Genomic DNA, 21,237 nt, shown 5'->3' on the forward strand with positions numbered 1-21,237 from the left:
CAACATTTATCTCGTTTTTTTTACTATAGCCACCCTAGTGAGAAGTGGTGCCTCTCTGTGGTTTTGATTTGGATTTCTCTAATGACTAATGGTGATCTTTTTAAGTGCTTATTGGTCATTTGGATATCTGATGTGGAGAAATGTCTATTCAAGTCCTTTGCGCATTTTTAAATTGGATTATCTTTTTTTTTTTAATTGCTGAGTTGAAAAGTTCTTTATATATTTTAGATACAAGTCCCTTGTCAGATATATGACTTGTTTGAATATTCTCTCCCAGTCTGTAGGTTGTCTTTTCATTTTCTTGATAGTGTCCTTTGATGCACAAATGTTTTTAATTTTGATGAAGTCCAATTTACTTTTCCTTTCTTGCTTGTGGTTTTGGTGTTATAACTAAGAAACCATTGCTGAAGCCAAGGTGATGAAGATTTATGCCTATGTTTTCTTCCAAGAGTTTCATTTTAGCTCTTATATTTAGGTCTTTTATCTATTTTGAGTTAACTTTTGCATGTAGACATTTAGCTGTCCCAGGATCATTTGTTAGAAAAGACTATTCTTTACCTATAGAATTATCTTGGTACTTTTGTCAAAAAAAAAACCACATCAACTATAAATGTAAAGGCTTATTTCTGGACTCTCAATTCTATGACATTTTCCTATCTATCTTTAAGCAAATACCATACTGTCTTGATTACTGTAACTTTGTAGTAACTTTTGAAGTTGGCAAGTGTGAGTTTTCCAATTCTGTTCTTCTTTTTCAAAGTTGTTTTGGTTATTCTGGGTTCCTTGCATTTCCATATGAATTTTAGGATTGGCTTATTGATTTCTGCAAAAAGGCCAAATTTGATAGGGACTGCATTGATTCTATAGATTAATTTGTGGAGTACTGCTATCTTAAAAATACTAAGTCTTCCGATCTATAAACATGAGCTGTCCTTTCACTTATACAGGTTTTCTTTCTTTCAACAATGCCATGTAGCTTTCAGAAGTTTAACTCTCCCTTTGTTAAATTTATTCCTAAGTATTTTATTTTTCTAATGCTCTTGTAAATGGAATTGTTTTTTAAATGTCAGATTATTCATTGTTAGCATATAGAAATATGTATTAGAGTTCTTCAGAGAAACTGAACCAATAGGATATATATATATACCTTATATCTTATTATATATACCTGATAATATATCTATTAATATTATCTCCTGATATATGTGTATGTGTGTGTATATATATACGTATGTATTGATACAGAACAAATAGACAATATCTATCTATAAAGAGAATATAAAGAATTGGCTTATGTGATTATGGAGGCTAGGAAGTCCGTTCTATATCTCCTTCTGTTCTTTCTATTCTATTCCACTGGTCCACTGTATATTCAAGTGGCAGTACCACACTGTTTTAATTATAGAGCCTTTATAATATGTTTCAGTGTCTGGAAAGGCTAGTTCCCTGCTGCGGTCTTTTGTTTTCTTCAGCGTTCTCCTAGCTATTCTTCAATGCTTCTTTTTCCACACACATTTTAGCAAAGTTGATTTATTGACATAAAACTTACTAAACCTTCACATAGACTTGCTGTATTTTCTCTAAATTTCCAACAATTTCAAAGTTTATTTTCTTTATCCACCGATTAATTAACTTTCTCACCTTTTCATCAGATTACGGAGCCTTTCTCCACGCCTAGTTATTCCCTTGAGCTACTATCCTCTCTCCTCCCAATCCAGGTCACATGCCCTGCAAGAGAAAAAAATTCTTGGTGTCTACACTTTCTCAAATCTTCTGTTTCTGAAGGAACAGAACTTTTTTTTTTTTTTTCATTTTATTTTTTTGGCCATGCGTCATGTGGGATCTCAGTTCCCCCACCAGGGATGAACCCACACCCCCTGCTTTGGAAGCGTTGTCTTAACCACTGGACCACCAGGGAAGTCCCAGAACAGAACTTTTATAGTAGGAGCAAGTTCCAGTTATTCTACAGTGAAAATATTGTTGGACCTTGAGCCTGTAATGAACTTTCAGTCCTGAGTTCTCCAGAGGTGAACAGAAGAGACATGCTGATAATAAGAGAAAATCACTTGCTTCATCAAAGATCTGTCCCGCCCATCGGCAGTAAACCAGCTCCCTCCCAGCTACTGGAAAAGAAAAAGAGGAAGTCTTTATTACAGACTAAAAAAGTCATCTTCCCTTTAGCTAACAGGACTGCGTATCATATAGATTTCTCTATTCGGCCTGCCTTTGCCTTTTCAGGCCCCAGAGAGCCCCAGTACTACACGACACGTGGCACCCAGGGAATCCTGAGCCTTTACAGAACTCCTTCCAGTAGTACCGCCGGCCCAGGGAGGTCAGGCGTGCAGAGCTGTCACGGCTGCCTTCGACTTGCTGGGGGAGGGGCGTACATTGACCGCGAAGGCACTTAGTTCGGGTACCAAGGGCGGGAGGCGTGGTGCGCCCGGCGACCCGGAAGCGGGGGGCGCGCCCGGCCAAGCCCGGACACTCCCCGGGGCGGGCGGACCCAGCGGCCTGCGGACGGGACCCGGATCGCACCCGCGAGATGGCGGCCGCGGCCGTGAGCAGCGCCAAGCGGAGCCTGCGGGCCGAGCTGAAGCGGCGTTTGCGGGCGCTGAGCGCCGAGGAGCGGCTGCGCCAGTCCCGCCTCTTGGCCCAGAAGGTGGGAGAACGCGACGACAGCCACCGTAACGCCGGGGCCGGACGCCTTCAGGCCTGCGGATCTGCGCAGGCGCAGACCTCCGACGCGCGCACGTCCGCCCGGCGCGCGCACGTCCGCTGAAGGCGCGCAGTGTTCCCCTGAGCGCGCGCAAGTCCTGTTGTGGGTGCTGGGACGGTGTTGTGCTCAGTGTCCCGGGGCGATGGCGCCGTGGAGAGTTATGGGGTTTGTGAGGGAGAGGATGGAAGTGGGTGACACACTGCTGAGGTAAGAGCAGCGTAAGAGCAGAAAGATCTAGAGGGGGCGACGGGCGGACACCTGAGCGCCAGTGTGCCTTCAGTGAGTCTGAATGAATTACAGGGGACTTCCCCCCGGCGGTCTGGTGGTTAGGACTCCGCACTTCCACTGCAGGGGGCGCGGGTTGGCTCCCTGGTCGGGGAACTAAGATCGCACATGCCACGCAACGCGACCAAAAATAAAAAAATAAAAAAAAATTAGAGTCCAGTCATAGCAGTAAAATGATCAGAGAAAGATGCAATTACTTCAGACGAGGGAGCCGAAGATGGGGTGCAGAGATGCTCCAGGATGGAAGCCCTTCATTGAGCCTGTGGAGGGCAGAGCCCTGTCTCCGTAGCCTCAGGGCCTAGCCTCCTCCTATCACTCAGTAGGTGAACATTAAATGCTTTTCTGAATTAATGAAAGAACTGATTCTCATACTTAGGCTGCCCAAGAAGATAGGAAGCAGAAGAGGGAAATTAGGGGAATGAGTCCAGTTTCGTGCCTGTTGGTTATAATACCTCGATTTTGTTACTTTCGCAGACTGACTTGTTATATACTACCTTGTAGTATAATACAAGTTCATGTAATGCCAGTTTTCGTATCAGTAAAATGGCGGACAGATCCTGTCCTGAAGGCATGTGCTGAAGATGTCTGGGAGACTGGTTTTTGTTGGACGCCCAAGGGAAAAAAAATTGATGTCCCGTGAATAAGTAAATGTTAGTAATTCTAAGTCAAACTAATGATCCGTCTTCCCCAGCATCCTGTCTCTGACATAGATACCAATGTTATATTCGGAAATTAGCATGGGAGTTCTTTTCCTTGATGTCCCTTGAAATTAGATATGCCGTTAAGAATTTCTTAATTATCCTTCACTAGTCTATCATCCATTAGTTTCTCAAATTCAAGGTTCCTATAGGTTAAAGCAGTAAAGCAGATACAAGCATTTCATCCCCCTCTTCATATACATAGGTGTGCAGGAGGGGATCTATGCAGACGTTAGTTTATTTATTCAAACTCAGTATTTTTAGCTCTATGAGGAAGGCATTAGTTGCTTTAGTGGATGTAGAGAAGTATAGAATCTTATCCTTACTCTCTAGGTGCTTAAAATTTAGCTAATTAATTCACATATATTGAACTCATACTGTGGGCCATACTTGGCTATGTACTGGGTTGTAAGAATGAAAAAGATAGGCTTGTTGGACTTCCCTGGTGGTCCAGTGGTTAAGACTATGCGCTCCCAATGCAGGGGGCCCGGGTTCGATCACTGGCCAGGGAACTAGATCCTGCATGCCGCAACTAAGAGCCTGCATGCCGCAACTAAAAGATCCCACGTGCTGCAACTAAAGACCCAGTGCAGCCAAATAAATATTAAAGTAGGATTGTTGCTCTGAAGGAGCAGAGAGTCTTCAAGAGGAAACAGACATGTGAATAAAGAATTGCAGTGCTTTGAGATGCACGGTAAAGGTAAACACCAAAGCTGTAGAAACCAAGCTTAGGGGAGGGGGAATCAGAAGGCTTTCTTTCTATGGGGAGATGTTTGAGAAATATTTTGTAGTGCAAGATGAATTTTGTCAGGTGAAGGGAAGATAGGGTGGGTGAACATGCGCAGGAATATTTTGGCAAGAGAAGGAAAGACAATTTAACATGGGTTTTGGAACTCTAGCCTGGATTTAATCTGGCTCCACTGCGTTTCAGCTGCATATGGCCTTGGACAAGTCCCCTAATCTTTCTGAGCCTCTGGTTCCTTATCTGTAAGAAGGATAATGTCATCCTTGAAGACCTATCGTGAAGGTTAAAGAAGTGTGTTAAGGGATGCATTGAGTGCTTTACATATATTTGATATATCCTTTAGGAAGAGAATATTGGCAGCATTTTTGGAAAATGGGTTGGGGGTGGAAGAATGAGAAAAAAAATACATGGAGACCAGTAAGGGGCTGTTGTGATAATTTGGGTGAGAGGTAATAAAGATGTAAACAAGGGCATGGGCGGTGAAGGTGAGGGGAAAAAGCAGGTAAATGAGAGACTATGTAGTGAGAATCAGCGGGACTTGGCAATTAACTGGATGGAGATTAGAGAGTACTGGAAAAGGGGGGTCACCTATGATTCCAAACTTTAGAGCTGGGGATAAAGGGTTTTGAACATTACTAGGCACAAGGAAGGTAAGAGTTGGAGCAGATTTTGGAGGGGCATGGGAACAATAAAGATGAGTTCAGTTTGGTTTCTTTGTCTATAGTAGATTAGAATTAAAAAAACCTCCAGGTGGGAATAGTAGCCATATAGAGACAGAACCACTGATACCAGTAGATTGACAAATGAGAGCTGGCATCAGAGAGAGAAAAATTCAAAAGCAGACCCATGACTCCCAGTAATAAACACATTTTACTCCATACAAATAAATGTACTCATATAAGAAATCTGTTTCACAACCAGGTGTTTGACAACTCTTACTATATACAACGAACTTTAATATTTTCTATTTCATTTGCTGATTGTAACCCACTGTTGACTTCATGACCAACCAATGGATCAAGGCCCAAAATATCAACATACTGGCACTAGAACAGTGTTTTGCCATAGTGCATGTTCAATACAGTAAAGGTATTAAATGATGCCTTTCTCCCAATAATTTTAAAAAAGGCAAATTTATTCTTATTGACACAGCATTTTTTTAATAATTTAGAATTTTATCAGAAAAGTAATGTGTGGTAAAGAAATTATACTTTATGCCATATCTTGACTCCTCAACAAATAAGATGAGGAAATTAGTGCCAAGTACTCATTTTGTTTTCCATTCTATCTGCCTATTTCTGACACCTGTATCATTATATTTACATTGCCAAGTTTTTATAATATTTGTGTTCTGTTCTATTCTGAGTCTACTGAGCATTTTCTGTGCCTGATTTTCAAACTTGAAATTCAAGTAAATAGTATTTACAGTATTGTGGTTATATATATAGTGTTCACTACAGAAACAAATTGTATCATTGAATGTGTAAGAAAAGGATATACAATTCAATGTCACTAGATGTGTGTGGCTAGGAGGGGAATGTTTCAAGTGTTAATATCAAATACTTTCTTTTTGATTTTGTTTTTTAATTTTTATTTATTTATTTATTTATGGCTGTGTTGGGTCTTTGTTTTTGTGCAAGGGCTTTCTCTAGTTGCGGCAAGTGGGGGCCACTCTTCATCGCGGTGCGCGGGCCTCTCATTATCGCGGCCTCTCTTGTTGCGGAGCACAGGCTCCAGACGCGCAGGCTCAGTAGTTGTGGCTCACGGGCCTAGTTGCTCCGTGGCATGTGGGATCTTCCCAGACCAGGGCTCGAACCCGTGTCCCCTGCATTGGCAGGCAGATTCTCAACCACTGCGCCACCAGGGAAGCCCTCAAATACTTTCTTTTTTCTTATGCTTTATAATTGCTTGAAATTATGGCATGCTTAATTTTTCTATTTGGAGTATAAATTTCTAATTTAGCTCTCTGTTCAAGTTTCCGATTGCCTTTGTTTTTCCTTTTTGGCAAAACAAGAATATGCCTTATCAATAGATTCTTTTTCATTTTGTCTGTTAAAATAAATCCACTTTCTTCTTGAAAGTACTCTAGTCCACTGCTCCTTCTGGTCTGGTCGACTTTCAGTTCTGTGCTATAGCCATTGCCCTGGGGTTCCTCATTCTCTGCTTTTAAGTTAGGGCTGTTTCTTGAATCCAATATCTTCTCTCTTAGATCTCTTCCTTCCTTCTTCTTTTTCTTTATTTTCTTTATTTATTTTTGGCTGCGTTGGGTCTTTGTTGCTGTGTGCAGGCTTTCTCTAGTTGTGGTGAGCGGGGGCTACTCTTTGTTGTGTGTGGGCTTCTCATTGCGGGGGCTTCTCGTTGCAGAGCACGGGCTCTAGGCGCGTGGGCTTCAGTAATTGTGACATGTGGGCTCAATAGTTGTGGCTAGCAGGCTCTAGAGCGCACACTCAGTAGTTGTGGCACACAGGCTCAGTACTTGTGGCTCACGGGCTCTAGAGCACAGGCTCAGTAGTTGTGCACATGGGCTTAGTTGCTCTGCGGCATGTGGGATCTTCCCGGACCAGGGCTCGAACCCATGTCCCCTGCATTGGCAGGCGGATTCTTAACCACTGCGCCACCAGAGAATCCCCTTTTTTTTTGTTGATATCTTATTAGATTGTATTCTCAAGTAACTTTTTTTGGGAGAAAATACCTATGAGGGTAAAGTTTTTAATACTTTATACATTAGGAAATGTTTTTACCTGATTGAGAGTTTGAATTTCAAGTTTAAAATTAATTTTCTTTGTTCTGCTCAGCATCCATGACCTCCATTCAGTCTGAAGACTGGTATCTTTATCTATTATGTCTTTGATTACTTCTTTTCCTTTCTGCAATTCCTGTTAATCAAATAGTAAAAATCCTAGATTGATCTTCTATGTCTCTTAACATTTTTTCTCATTTTCCCCACATCTTTGTCTTTTTCCCCTACTTGAGGCTTTCTCCTGAATTGTTTTAATTTTGGTAATCTTAATTTTAATTTCCAGGTATTTTTTAATTCTCCGATTGCTTTCTTTCCAAAGCAGCCTGTTGTTGTTTTATAGATGCATCTATCTTCTTGAACTTGTCTGAGAAAACTAATTAGAATTTTTTAAAATCCATGTTCTCTGAATTATAATTATCTCAGTTTCCTGCTGGATCACTCCCCCCACCTCCTCTTTTATTTATTTATTTATTTATTTATTTATTTATTTATTTATTTATTTATATTGGAGTATAGTTGCTTTACACTGCTGTGTCAGTTTCTGCTGTACAGCAAAGTGAATCAGCCATACTTATACATATATCCTGTTTTTTGGATTTCCTTCCCATTTAGGTCACCACAGAGCATTGAGTAAAGTTCCCTGTGCTATACAGTAGGTTCTCCTTAGTTATCTGTTTCATACATATTAGGGTATATGTGTCAATCCCAGTCTCCCAGTTCCTCCCCCCCCCATCCCCTTTCCCCCTTGGTATCCATATGTTTGTTCTCTACACCTGTGTCTCTGTTTCTGCTTTACAAGTAGGTTCATCTGTACCATTTTTATAGATTCCACATATATGCATTAATTTGTTTTTCTCTTTCTGACTTACTTTGTATGACAGTCTCTAGGTCCATCCACGTCTCTGCAAATGGCATAATTTCGTTCCTTTTTATGGTTGAGTAATATTCCATTGTATATATGTACCACATCTTCTTTATCCATTCCTCTGTTGATGGACATTTAGGTTGCTTCCATGTCCTGGCTATTGTAAATAGTGCTACAATGAACACTGGGGTGCATGTGTCTTTTTGAATTATGGTTTTCTGTGGGTATATGCCCAGGAGTGGGACTGCTGGATCATATGGTAGTTCTATTTTTAGTTTTTTAAGGAACTGTTTTTTAAGGTACTGTTCTCCATAGTGGCTGTATCAATCCCCCTTTTAAAAAATCCTTCTAATTTGTGTTTTGGCTTTCTAAAATGTTTGATGAACTGTTACTGTCTGTACATATTTATGAATGAAGGTGTGATAGCTAATGGGGATTTCCTTTGCTTTTTGTAGTCACTTTGGAATTCCATGGGAAGAATGGATTCTGTCTGACCTACATCCATGTTCCCCAAGTGTTGTGATCTGCTGCTCTTTTGTCTGTAAATACTGTCCCATCCACTCTGTCTTGCAGAAACTAGTGAAATCTCTATCCTCTTGTTATCAGTGCTATCCTGGCTTTCTTTTTTGTGTGCTTTTTTACTGTCATATAAATGAGATTTGAGGAAGAAAGAAAGATAAGTGTGTATACGTAGTCTCACACTGAATTTTAACTGATGTTTATTACTGCTTATTCAGCTTTTGATTTTCTGTGTTCTGCTTTAAAGAGAACAATATAGACATTTAACTTTCCCAGAAAGTACTTGGGTGCCAAAAACCTCAGATCTGCCAAACTTCTGGGTTTCACAGTTCCATTTGCTTTGCCCACTTCAGGCCTGATAACAGCTATGTAACTGCTCAGAAAGGTAGAGTTAACTTCCTTCCTTAGCACTGGTTTGGTGTGCTATATCTACTTAACTTCTGTGTCCCTTTTTATTAGGAATAACTTGACTTTCTGTGCCTGTGTCTTTCTGGCACTCATATTATGTCACTTTTTAAAAAAAAATAAATCTATTTATTTATTTTTGGCTGCATTGGGTCTTTGTTGCTGCATGCGGGCTTTCTCTAGTTGTGGCGAGCTGGGGCTACTCTTTGTTGCAGTGCGTGGGCTTCTCATTGTGGTGGCTTCTCTTATTGTGGAGCACAGGCTCTAGGCACACAGGCTTCAGTAGTTGTGGCACATGGGCTCAGTAGTTGTGGCTCACGGGCTCTAGAGCGCAGGCTCAGTAGTTGTGGCGTACGGGCTTAGTTGCTCTGTGGCATGTGGGATCTTCCCGGACCAGGGCTCCAACCCGTGTCGCCTGCATTGGCAGGTGGATTCTTAACCACTGCACCACCAGGAAAGCCCTATAAGTCACTTCTGCAGTAACTTTTCCTTCTCAGCTCGGAGAACAGGGAAGAACAGAAAAGGAAGAAAAAAAAAAGGGAACTAAGAGCTAACTTCTGAGACTGGGGAAGTTCTGAGATTATTAAAATTTCTTGTGTGAGCAAAGCTCAGCCCATTTCTTCTGCCTCATGAATGATTAAACTGAGTACAAAGGGGGTACTTACCCTGGCGGTCCAGTGGTTAAGACTCCGTGCTTCCACTGCAGGGGGCATGGGTCCAATCCCTAGGCGGGGAACTAAGATCACGCACACCAGCACGGCCAAAAAATTAATTAATCAATTAATTAAACTGAGTACGAAGGGTTGCTTTCCCCCAGGTGCACCTTCTTTACAACATGGCACTTGCTTTTAGAGGGCCTTTGCCTCTCCAGGATCCCCCCACCTTCCATCTTTGTGAACATTTTAACATTCATTTGAACAGAAGAGCTTATAGCAGATGGGACGGAGGTGGGTAGAGCTAAGAGGACTGTATGGCATGCTGTCTGCCCCAGGGAGTTTACAGACTGGCCAGGATGCTACATTTAGGGCACGCCAAACAATTAATAATCAACTTATGACAACACATAATTGTTAGGTTGTATAGTGACTCTAAACATAGTAAGGGTTCTCTAGGAGTCAGGGAAAGTTAGGCCTTGAGTTGGACTTAAATGGGTAGAATTTGGCAGGAGAGAAGGCTGACCATGCAAGGAGTAAAGAAGCTTGTGAGAGGTTCAGAGTTAAAATAAAGCAGAGACTCTCGAGGAAGTGGGTGACAGGATTGAAGTCTGCTAGAACGGGTAGGTGGGGGTCAAGCTTGGAATTCTCGATGCAGACAGCAGGGCCTCACAGTGACTTTTTAATGAATTGTCACACCTGCCAGAGATGTGTAAAAGGATCAGAGAAGTAAGTGTTGGGTCCAGAAGTTAAAGTCAGGCTTCAGGATGCAGTATTAGTTGACCTATTATATACCACTCTGCTGTTTTTGTTTGTTTGTTTTTGGATAAAGAGGTTGGAGAAGGCTGAGAGAAAAAGGAGAAAGTGTTCAAACTGTTAAGGGGAGCCACTAATTTTTAAAAGTATAATCTTGGAAATTATAACCGCCATCATTTCCCATTTAGGTGTTTACCCATAGTCAATATCAAAAGTCCAAAAGAATCTCCATCTTTCTGAGTATGCAAGATGAAATTGAGACAGAAGAGATCATCAAGGACATTTTCCAACAAGGCAAAACCTGCTTTATCCCACGGTACCAGTTCCAGAGCAATCACATGGATATGGTGAAATTAGCATCGCCTGAGGAAATCTCTTCACTTCCCAAAACATCCTGGAATATTCATCAGCCCAGTGAGGTCGAGGTTCGGGAGGAGGCCTTGTCCACAGGTGAGTGTTATGGTATTAGAATCCGCACCTTAGGATGCTCTCAGGCTGTGATGGGTTGTTAGACCTCTGATCCGCTTGTTATGGTTGGGTCAGTGGGGGTCACTTTTCCTACAGGGATGAATTTGTATTTCACTTATATTCCAAGACACCGGCCTAACCTAGGTTAGGGTGCGATGCCCTCTGTAAGCTGTGAAGTGTCAACTGTAATAGTAAGGTATTAAGGTATTGTTGCCTTTTCACAGACTCCTGCCCTGACCTTGTGGGTTGGATTATACATTTTCCCTGAATAATATTGCATTTCCCATGGTTTCAGTTATGGTCTGTATGGTAATGAGTACCTTATTGTTAATGCTATAAGCATTTATATCTCCAGCTCAGACCTGTCAACTACTTGGGTATCACGTGGTCATCTCCAACACAACATGTTCCAAACTGAATCATATTCCCTCATGCCCACTATCCTGTGTTTCTCTTAGTGTATAGTACCATCACCACCCAACTCACCATGCCAGAAATCTCAAGATCATCCTTGATTCTTCTCTTTCCCTCATGTTCCATGTGTGCCCATTGCCGAGTCCTGGTGATTTTACTTATTGAGTTATTTATTGAACCTGTCCACTCCTCTCTAATCCCACTGCTACCACTGCAGTCTAAGCCACCATCTTCCCTTGCTTGGGTTATTATAACAGCCTCCTAACTCTTCTTCCTCTCCTCCCTCTCAATCTATTATCTATGTAGTAATTGAAACAAGATTTCTGTAATGCAAAGCTGACCATTTCTCTCCCCTGTTTAAAGTCTTTCAGTGACTTTCTGCTGCCCTTAGTTTGAATCAAACATTCCTTAACAAGGCTCTTCCTGATTTGGCCTTGCTATTCTTCCCATTTTTACATCTTTCTACTCCCTCACTTTATAGTCTGAGTTTCAGCCACTCTGAATCTCTCCCAGTTTCCCAACCCCATTTTTAAAAAATTGAAATATAGTTGATTTACAATATTGTGTTAGTTTCAGGTGTATAGCAGAATGATTTAGTCATATATATATATATATATTTTCCATTATATGTTATTATAAGATATTAAATATAGTTCCCTGTGCTGTACAGTAAATCCTCATTGCTTATCTATTTTATACATTGTAATTTGTGTCTGTTAATCCCATACTCCTAATTTATCTGCCTTGGTAACCGTAAATTTGTTTTCTATGTCTGTGAGTCTGTTTCTGTTTTGTATATAGATTAATTTGTATTATTTTTTTAGAGTCCACATACAAGTGACATCATATAATGTTTGATATTATATCCATCCATGTTGCCACAAATAGCAATGTTTCATTCTTTTTTATGGCCGAGTAGTATTCCATTGTGTGTGTGTGTGTGTGTGTGTGTGTGTGTGTGTATACACACACGTACACCACATCTTCTTAAACCAATCACCTGTTGATGGGCCCTTGGGTTGTTTCTACATCTTGGCTATTGCAGATAGCTTCTGTGAACATTGGAGTGTATGTATCTTTTCAATTAGGCCAGCCCCATTTTGCTTTTTCTACTGCTGGACCTTTATATGTGCTATTCCCTGGCCAACAGCCACTTGGGAGATTTAATCATTATCAAGCAGTCAAAGAGCTGGAAGCAAAACAAGCTAAGGGTACTATTTTGTACTACGATGCCTCAAACCTGTCTTAGAGGTATGTATTTTTGATTAAGACTTAAATAGTTGCAAAGAAATCCCAGTGAAGCTTTATGCAATCTTCTCTCAATTTCTGTTCCTTTTTATTGTTACAACATAACCTGTAAAATCAATATGACAGCATGGGAAGGGACAGAGTCAAGGTCTCATGGTAGTAGGGGGATTATTTACTTTGCTACTTTTTCTCCTATATTATACAGTCCTGTGCTTTGCTAGATGTTTAGACACCAAAAGTACACTCAGATCTACCTCCTAGACCAGATGAATGCCAACGTTATAAAACATTTTAAGACAATGAAACATAAGGGAATGTAGTGTATCTTGGGAGGTAGCCCAGGCTTATAGATAAGAAAAGATAGGAATTGTAGGCTCTGGCATTGCTCACACTTCATCAACTACTTCTCCAGACTCACGGGCTTATGGGTGAAGCCCAGGGCACTTTCCTAATTCTGATTGACCATATTAACAGCTCCTTCCATGCTTGCATCACTCTGTGATGTCCCGGCTAATTGAAATGCTACTTGGTATCCTCCAGTAACCAGTTTCTCCAGAGGCAGCCCATTGTCTTTGTAGAACAGCTCTGCTCCTTGTAGAATATATTCCTTTGGTTGAGCTAAAATGTGTCACCCTGAACCTTCATGCATTTGTTCTATTTCTGTTTAAGTATGATAGCGGGGAAGGTAAGGAAGAAGCATGATCTTTCCTCATAACTTAGCTGTACTTCCTGGTTAGGATAAACTCAGTTCAAACAAATGAGCTAAATCATTTATATATAGGTTTTAGCACATCATTTGGCACATAGGAGCTATTCAGTAAGTGGTTACTATTATTAATTTTAAACAAGGAAGGCAGGATTATTCATTATGCAGTCAACTCAATGCTACCTGAGTGTTTAACATTTTGATAATTTCCAACAAACATTTCCTGAACATCTACTTTGTATCAGACACTGTGTTAGCTCTGGAAAGATAAGGTCCTGGATTTCAAGGCGCTCACACTTTAGCTGGGGAGACAGAAAACATACGTAAGTAGAATGACTATCCCAACCTGTCGTATATATCAAATATAAGTCAAATGAAAAGATACAGAATATTAAGAATATAGAAGTTCAGGGCTTGGCCCTGAATAGAAAAAAGTTCACCCACAAAACTGCTTGTTCATTTTTTTTCTCCTCCATACCATTTATTCATGCTGTATTGGTGGGACAGGTTGCTTTTTCTCCCCATGTGTTTTTCTTTGCAGATGCTTGCACTCGGCATTGCAAAGGGTTAGGGAATTATACCTGTAGTTTCTTGCAATTGCAGCCTGGGAGCTAATGCTGTTTGCTGTTGTTTATAGAATGTTCGATTCGCAGTCTCTGCTGTTTGTTATCTCCCAGCATCACATTCTGCACCGTGGATTTTTACTCACATCAGCAGTTTAGAATGTGGCATCTTCAGTGCTACAGCATAAATCTGGCTTCACAGTGTTTGCAAGCTGACTAGAGCTCAGATTGTCCCCAGCATAGCTTCTGTAGCCTGCTTATCTTTCTGGTTCGCTCACGTTATGGCAGGTTAGAAAAAAGTGAGCTCTGGTGTCCTCAGTTGCAATTATAAGTTCCTAAGCAAAAATTTCACATGGGCTATTTTTGTATTATGTATATAGCAAAATAACAGAAGGGTAAAAGAAGTGGAAGGGCTGCCTCTTTACTGAATTTGTTCTCAAAGTGAGGGCTGCTTGGGCAACTAGATTAGCCAGGAATCTTTCCACTGAAAGGACATAATCTAATTCAACGTGGCTTAAGCAAAAATAGGATTTTATTGGCCCAGAGACTGAAAAGTCCACAGAAGGGCTAGCTTTAGATATGGCCAGATCAGAGTCATTAGGATCTACTCTGTCTCTGCCTTTTGACTCCACTTTCATCTATGTTGGCTTCATTTCTTGGTGCCACAGGTGGCTGTGGTAGTTCAGGTTCCACAGCATCCTTACTGCTAGCAGTCCCAGCAGAAAAGAGCAAGTCTGTTTTCTAACGGTCCCAGTAAAGTCCTGGTCTTAACTCTTACTGACCCGAATTGGGTCAAGTGGCCATTCTGAAATCAATCACTGTGGCCAAGGACATGGACGAGGCTGAGTGACCTAGGCCTGGGTCTTACTTGTCCATCCCTGAGCCACTCACTGTAACCAGGGAGAAAGGATGTGTTTGACTGACTGGACACGGTCCTGTGCCCCCGTGTGCGGCCCTACCCAAACCACTGAGCTGAGAGTGGGCTGAGAGCGATTCACCACAGGAACAAGAAGTACTGTTTCCAGAACAAGGGCAATGGATACTGGACAGTCCAAAATCAAACTCACCTATACTGTCAATCATTTCTGAAATTCTATAGAATATAACAGGCTCTTTGCAGTCATAACTTTGTCAGGGCTGATTTTTTATTTTTGATCTTTCTGGAAGCTCTTTAGGAATTCATACCTATGTGTGGGTGCCTGACACATGACTCAAATAAATAAATGATCATAATGAAGACTTTCTAGTCCTCAACCAAAACATTTTTTTTTAATTTTTTTTCTTTTAATTAATTAATTAATTATTTTATTTTATTTTTGGCTGCATTGGGTCTTCGTTTCTGTGCGAGGGCTTTCTCTAGTTGTGGCGAGCGGGGGCCACTCTTCATCGCGGTGCGCGGGCCTCTCACTGTCGTGGCCTCTCTTGTTGTGGAGCACAGGCTCCAGACGCGCAGGCTCAGTAATTGTGGCTCACGGGCCCAGTTGCTCCGCAGCATGTGGGATCTTCCCAGACCAGGGCTCGAACCCGTGTCCCCTGCATTGGCAGGCAGATTCTCAACCACTGTGCCACCAAGGAAGCCCCAACCAAAACATTTTAACGTGACTGAATGGGGCAGTGTCAAGGACAGAATCTTTGAACGTGATATGTGTAACATCCCTCTAGGTTGTTCATGATCAGTACTTTTGGGAGGGTTAGGATTGGTTTATTGAAGTCACTCCCATTAAATTGACCTCCTTTCTTTCTTCAGTAGGGTTGCATGGCACCTGCAAGAATATAGTAAAGAGAGTGGGTATGAATTTCATCAAGGCATTTGGCAGAGTCGTGATATCCTTGACGATAGGGTGGAGAAATTTGGGTTGGATTGTAATACTTTATTCAGAAGATATTTCTTGAGCGCTCGTCTGTGGGAGGAGTGATGGGGGATGCAGCAGGGAACAGGGTGGACCTGGTCCCTGCAGTTGTGGAGTTAACCAGCCTGTTGTCCTCCGGAGGCAGGTTTGTGCCAGCATATCACAGGGCCCTCTCCTTTGTGCTGTCCTGTTCAGCTTTTTGTTGCCACTTAGATGTCCCACTGTCCCTGGATTTCAGCATGTCAAAATTCATTCTTACCATTCTCTTTGTGTTTTTCACATTTCTGTTAGTAGCCAGTTTGTAAACATAAACTTATTCTTGTCTCTTTTCTACCCATCCAGTTATCAAGTATTACCAGGTTTTTCTTTGTAATGTTTTTATCACCTGTCTCTCTCTAATTCCAGTTTTGGGGAATCCTTTGTCTACAGTTTTGATTCTTCATATCCATTCCATTGGAATACACTTCCAGTTGGTTTCCTGGCCATATTGCCTTTCCTAAAGTACCTCTTTTTGCACAGGCCATCTACCCTGTTCAAGCCTTTTCCGGTACCCAGCATAGATCTGTGTGCCTGAGCAGACTGAGGTTCCTGCTAGCTAACTGTTGCCAAGAGAAGGGGTACTGGATAAAATTTAAATATTCAGGCTGCTGTCTGGGCCTCTCTGTCTTTTCACCTTGACTCCTTCTTCCGCCTGGTGCAGTTCCTCTGCTTCAGCCAAAGTAGTCTGCTGGAAGACAGTATTTCACAGCAATCGAGAACCCAGACTTGGGAATCAGATAAGCCTGGATGTGAGTTCTACTTTTGCTACTTTCTAACTATGTGACTTTGGGGAGGTTGTTGAACTCCTTTGAGTGTCAGTCTTGTCACCTGTGAGTGGATGAAGCTACCTCACAGGTCTGTTATGAAGCTTGAATGAAAAGTGCTTGGCATATAGTAGGTGCTCAATAAAGGGGCTCTTGTTGCTGATGTGGCTTCTGTTGTTTTTGCAGTGGTTGAGTTGTCATCTGAGAACACACTATGTGCATTACTGTGAAATTTGGTTACACCTACTGTTTTTCAAGGCTAGAATGTCTTAGGTGTTCCTTCCAGGTGGTATCTTTTAGTCTAGCTCTTAATGTCATTGCCTTTTGAGTCAGACTGATCTGAATTTGAATCTAGGCTTTACCACTTGGGGAAATTACTCAACATCACAAAGTACACATTTTTCCCTATGAAATCAGGGATAGTTGCAGTGGCCACTCATTGTGCTGTTTAGAGGATAAAGTAAGATGATGTATGTGAAGTGCCTTGTAGTGAACTGGCTCATGTAGTGAGGGATCAAAAACGTCAGTTATTGTCAACAATAAGCTGTTCTCACCTTCTCTAACACTTCCTTGACTGCCCCCAATCCTCAAGTCCCCTTCTTCTCTAATTCTTACTCACCCAGCACTTAACATATATCCCCTTGTTGTACAAATTCTCCTAGGGGGTATATTTCTTTTCTTTGCTGAGAGACTTTGCGATATTGTGATTTATAATAAGAAATACATATTTGGTCTTCATCCCAGTTTCTGGCAGAACTCCTAAAATCTTTGGAATTTCGCAAGTAATAAGAGCCATAAAGGTGTCTTGATATTCATAGCACACCCCTTTCAACCAGACCTGAGTTTATGTTGATGTGGTGACTTTGGAAAGCAACCAGGGGAGTCAACTTTTGATTAGAGGGTTGGAATTTTCAGTCTCCCTACCGCACTGACTTCTGGGGAGGGGAGAGGGGCTGGATGTTGAATCAGTCACCAGTGACCAATGATTTAATCAATCATGCCTTTGCAGTGAAGCCTCCATAAAAACGCAAAGGACGGGGTTTGGAGAGCTTCCTGGCTGGCGAGCCCGTGGAGCTGCTGGATGCTGTGCGCCCTTTCCCTGCACCTTGCCTTGTATATCTCCTCCTGGGCTGTATCCTTCTGCAGTCAACTGGTAACCTAGTTAGTAACCTGTTTCTCTGAGTCCTGTGAGCTGCTCTAGCAAATTAATCAAGTTAATCCAACCCAAGGAGGGAACCTCCGATGTATAGCCTGTAGGTCAGAAGTACAGGTAACAACCTGGACTTGCCATTGGCATCTGGCATGGGGGTTGCAAGTAGGGCGGGCAGTCTTGTGGGACTGAGCCCTTACCCTGTAGGATCTGACACTGTCCCCAGGTAGACTGTGTCAGAATTGAGTTGAATTGTAGGACACCCAGCTGGATGTCAGAGAATTGCTTGGTGGCCCAGTAAAAAGCACTGGAGACTTGGATTCTTTATTTTTTTTTTAAATTAATTATTATTTATTTATTTTTGGCTGCGTTGGGTCTTTGTTGCTGCACGCGGGCCCTCTCTAGTTGCAGCGAGCGGGGGCTACTCCTTGCTGCGGTGCGCGGGCCTCTCATTGTGGCTTCTTTTGCTGCAGAGCACAGGCTCTAGGCGCGCGGGCTTCAGCAGTTGTGGCTCACGGGCTCTAGAGCGCAGGCTCAGTAGTTGTGGCTTGAGGGTTCTAGAGCACAGGCTCAGTAGTTGTGGTGCATGGGCTTAGTCGCTCCACGGCATGTGGGATCCTCCCAGACCAGGGCTCGAACCCGTGTACCCTGCATTGGCAGGAGGATTCTTAACCACTGTGCCATCAGGGAAGCCCCGACTTGGACTCTTCAAGAGCAGAGCCCTTCTCCTAAATCATCTGTACTCCTGGTGCCAGCATCATGTTTTTTTTGTTTGTTTTCTTATTTTTTTTTAAATATTTTATTTATTTATTTATTTGGTTGCGCCAGGTCTCAGTTGCAGCAGGCGGGCTCCTTAGTTGCAGCCGGCAGGCTCCTTTGTTGTGGCTTGCTGACTCCTTAGTTGTGGCATGCAAACTCTTAGTTGCGGCATGCATGTGGGATCTAGTGTCCTGACCAGGGATCGAACCCAGGCTCCCTGCATTGGGAGTGCAGAGTCTTAACCACTGCGCCACCAGGGAAGTCCCCCAGCATCATGTTGTTCACATCAGACTTTCAGTGACAGTGTCTTGAGGTAAAGCCAACACTATTATGAATTCAAAGAACGCTTATATAAATTTATGGATGATCAATATTTTATAGTCATTAAAGGAAAGCTGGATTTAAAAAATAATAAGCATCTACCTAGGGGCACTTTAAAAAGTATATCAGAAATAGTTGTTTTATAAGATGCTGTGACACTTTTATTTGGTATTTGGGAATAAAGGGTTCACATTAGACCTGGGCTGGAATAACCTTGCAATTGATCTTCTCCCAGCACTCGCTTTGGGGAAGGTGTAGAGTTAAGATCCAGGTGGAATGTTGTACCTGCCGTGTCTGCTGTGTGCCGTTGCACCTGGGTTGGGAGCTATGAGTTGGTGCATAGGCCTTGGGTCTCTGAGTCTTGATGCATGTAAAAACTTGGTAGGAACTCACAGGTCTCAAGGGGCCCTGCACACACCTTGGCTCTTGATGCACCCCATGTGGATGAGGGAGCAAAAGAAGCTGCATGCTGGAGTAGCTCCTGGGCCCAGGAGGAGGTGGAGATGCTGCTCTGTGTCCTTCTACAATGCCGAGTACGCACAGTCATACCTAGACTGAAGTCTGTTGCGTCTCCTGAGTCAGAGTGCCCGGTGAAGCGTGTAACAGCCTCTGGGTCCATGCTGCGTTCATAATCCAGTCTGTGGGCATTAACTTACCATGTTCTTCTGCACATCCACAGGCCTTCACAGGAGTTTTGGGTGACCTCTCCCTCAGGACAGTTGAGAACGTTGCCTTCAGAGTTAGGCACTGGGGGAGGTGGAGCAAACACTAATGGTCCTCGTTCCATCTTCTTTGTGTTCAGAGGGGATCATTGAAACCCACGGAGTTCAAGTGACTTCCCCAAGGACATACAGGCAGTTAATAACAATGCAGTGGTCACCCAGTTCTCCTGTTTTCCACTCCAGTGCCCTTTGAAGTGCCATTTTTCTTCTTAACACCTCATTCATTAATGTTGCTTTACCACCTGGATTTTCCTTCTCTCCTGACAGTATACTGCACCAGAACCATTATTCACGGAACAGGTACTGTTGGTAATTGTATGTATGGGAACATCGTCATATTTTCCCAAGGAAGAACTTGCGCTAAGTCACATGTATCTAAAAGTACACTGGTTGTGAAGTTAAGCTTTTTTTTCAGTCATTTTATATTCAAGTAAATGCACAGGAAGAACAGCCTAGGCTTTCACTTGTAACAGGGCCTTTCATATGAATGATAAGTGTACACATGGTAGGCTTCCTTGGAGCTGTTCCAGGATTGTCTATTTTATCTTTTGCAGCAGCAACTTCAGACTATATTCTCATTTCCGAGAGTGGTAGTTTACTTTTTGTTAACTCCCAGCCCATTAAGATGAAAAGATAATTCCTTAGGGATTATGACCTTGGCAAAAGTATCTTGCCAAGATGTGTTAGCCTGCTAAATGTTCTATTCAAACATAATGATTCATTGAATGTACTATGGAACACTTAAGTGTCATTAAAAGGACTAACCTAGGTGACTTAAAACTCTCTACCTGTAGAACTTCAGGTGTTTAAACTCCTTTTCCAATTCAGTTTTTATTTTATTACCTTTAATCAAGGTATTAAAATGTCTATTAGGTTTATGTATGTTTCTGTATATGTTAAATTGAGAGAAGAGGCAGAATTCTTTTTAATATTTATTTATTTATTTGGTTGCACTATGTCTTAGTTGCGGCACATGGGCTCCTTAGGCGCGGCAGGCGGGCTCCTCAGTTGCAGCTCGTGGGCTCCTTAGTTGTGGCTCGCAGTCTCCTTAGTTGTAGCATGTGAACTCTCAGTTGCGGCATGCATGTGGGATCTAGTTCCCTGACCAGGGATCGAACCCGGGCCCCCTGTATTGAGAGCACTGTGCCACCAAGGAAGTCCCGAGGCAGAATTTTTAAGAGGGGTTTGAATTAGAAAAAAATAAGTTGTTTTTAGTTTCGTCTTCTGATCCTTAAACCTCAAGTCAGAGTGGTGAAAACTGGTTTGTAAGTAAATAACACCACGGGTGTCCGTGCCCCACTCCTGCCCTCTTCATCAGCAAGTCCTCTCTCCTTTTCTCTCACTCGGTCCTCAAGGGTTAATGGAACAGTTTTGGGGCTGTTGATGTCCTTTTTTTTTTTTTAATATAAATAAATAAATTAATTAATTTATTTATTTTTGGCTGCGTTGGGTCTTCATTGCTGCGCACAGGCTTTCTCTAGTTGCGGCGATCGGGGGCTACTCTTCGTTGCGGTGCGTGGGCTTCTCATTGTGACGGCTTCTCTTGTTGCGGAGCATGGGCTCTAGGCGCGTGGGCTTCAGGAGTTGTGGCTCACGGGCTTCAGTAGTTGTGGCTCGTGGGCTCTAGAGCGCAGGCTCAGTAGTTGTGGCATGTGGGCTTAGTTCCTCTGTGGCATGTGTTCCGGATCTTCCCGGACCAGGGATCGAACCTGTGTCCGTGCCCCCTGCATTGGCAGGCAGATTCTTAACAACTGTGCCACCAGGGAAGCATGGGGCTGTTGATGTCTTAGAGAATGTCTAACCACAGGTTAGGGATAGCCTCCATCTTATCCATCTGTTTTATGGGCAGGA

The 21,237-nt window shown here is 42.4% G+C and overlaps 1 protein-coding gene and 1 long non-coding RNA gene across 12 annotated transcripts in view; one reads left to right on the forward strand and one right to left on the reverse strand.

Moving 5' to 3' along the window:
* Positions 1 to 578: 578 nt before the first annotated feature.
* LOC309654631 lies at positions 579 to 2,493 on the reverse strand. Its single transcript, XR_014260358.1, has 2 exons — positions 2,388 to 2,493; positions 579 to 1,728 (listed from the first exon to the last, which is right to left on the reverse strand). It is a non-coding gene; the product is annotated as an uncharacterized lncRNA (long non-coding RNA).
* The window catches only part of LOC309654578 (5-formyltetrahydrofolate cyclo-ligase), a 298,235-nt gene continuing 279,432 nt past the window's right edge, over positions 2,435 to 21,237 (forward strand). For 9 of the 11 annotated variants that reach the window (XM_082448900.1, XM_082448901.1, XM_082448897.1 and 6 more), the window contains exons 1-2: positions 2,435 to 2,659; positions 10,571 to 10,832. In XM_082448900.1, the coding sequence (XP_082305026.1) occupies positions 2,543 to 2,659; positions 10,571 to 10,832 (379 nt within the window). In that variant the 5' untranslated portion in view covers positions 2,435 to 2,542. The other 2 variants (XM_082448893.1, XM_082448892.1) reach the window with 2 other exon arrangements.

Source organism: Balaenoptera physalus (assembly GCF_965194825.1).
Source record: "Balaenoptera physalus genome assembly, chromosome: 2".
Taxonomy (NCBI): Eukaryota; Metazoa; Chordata; class Mammalia; order Artiodactyla; family Balaenopteridae; genus Balaenoptera; species Balaenoptera physalus.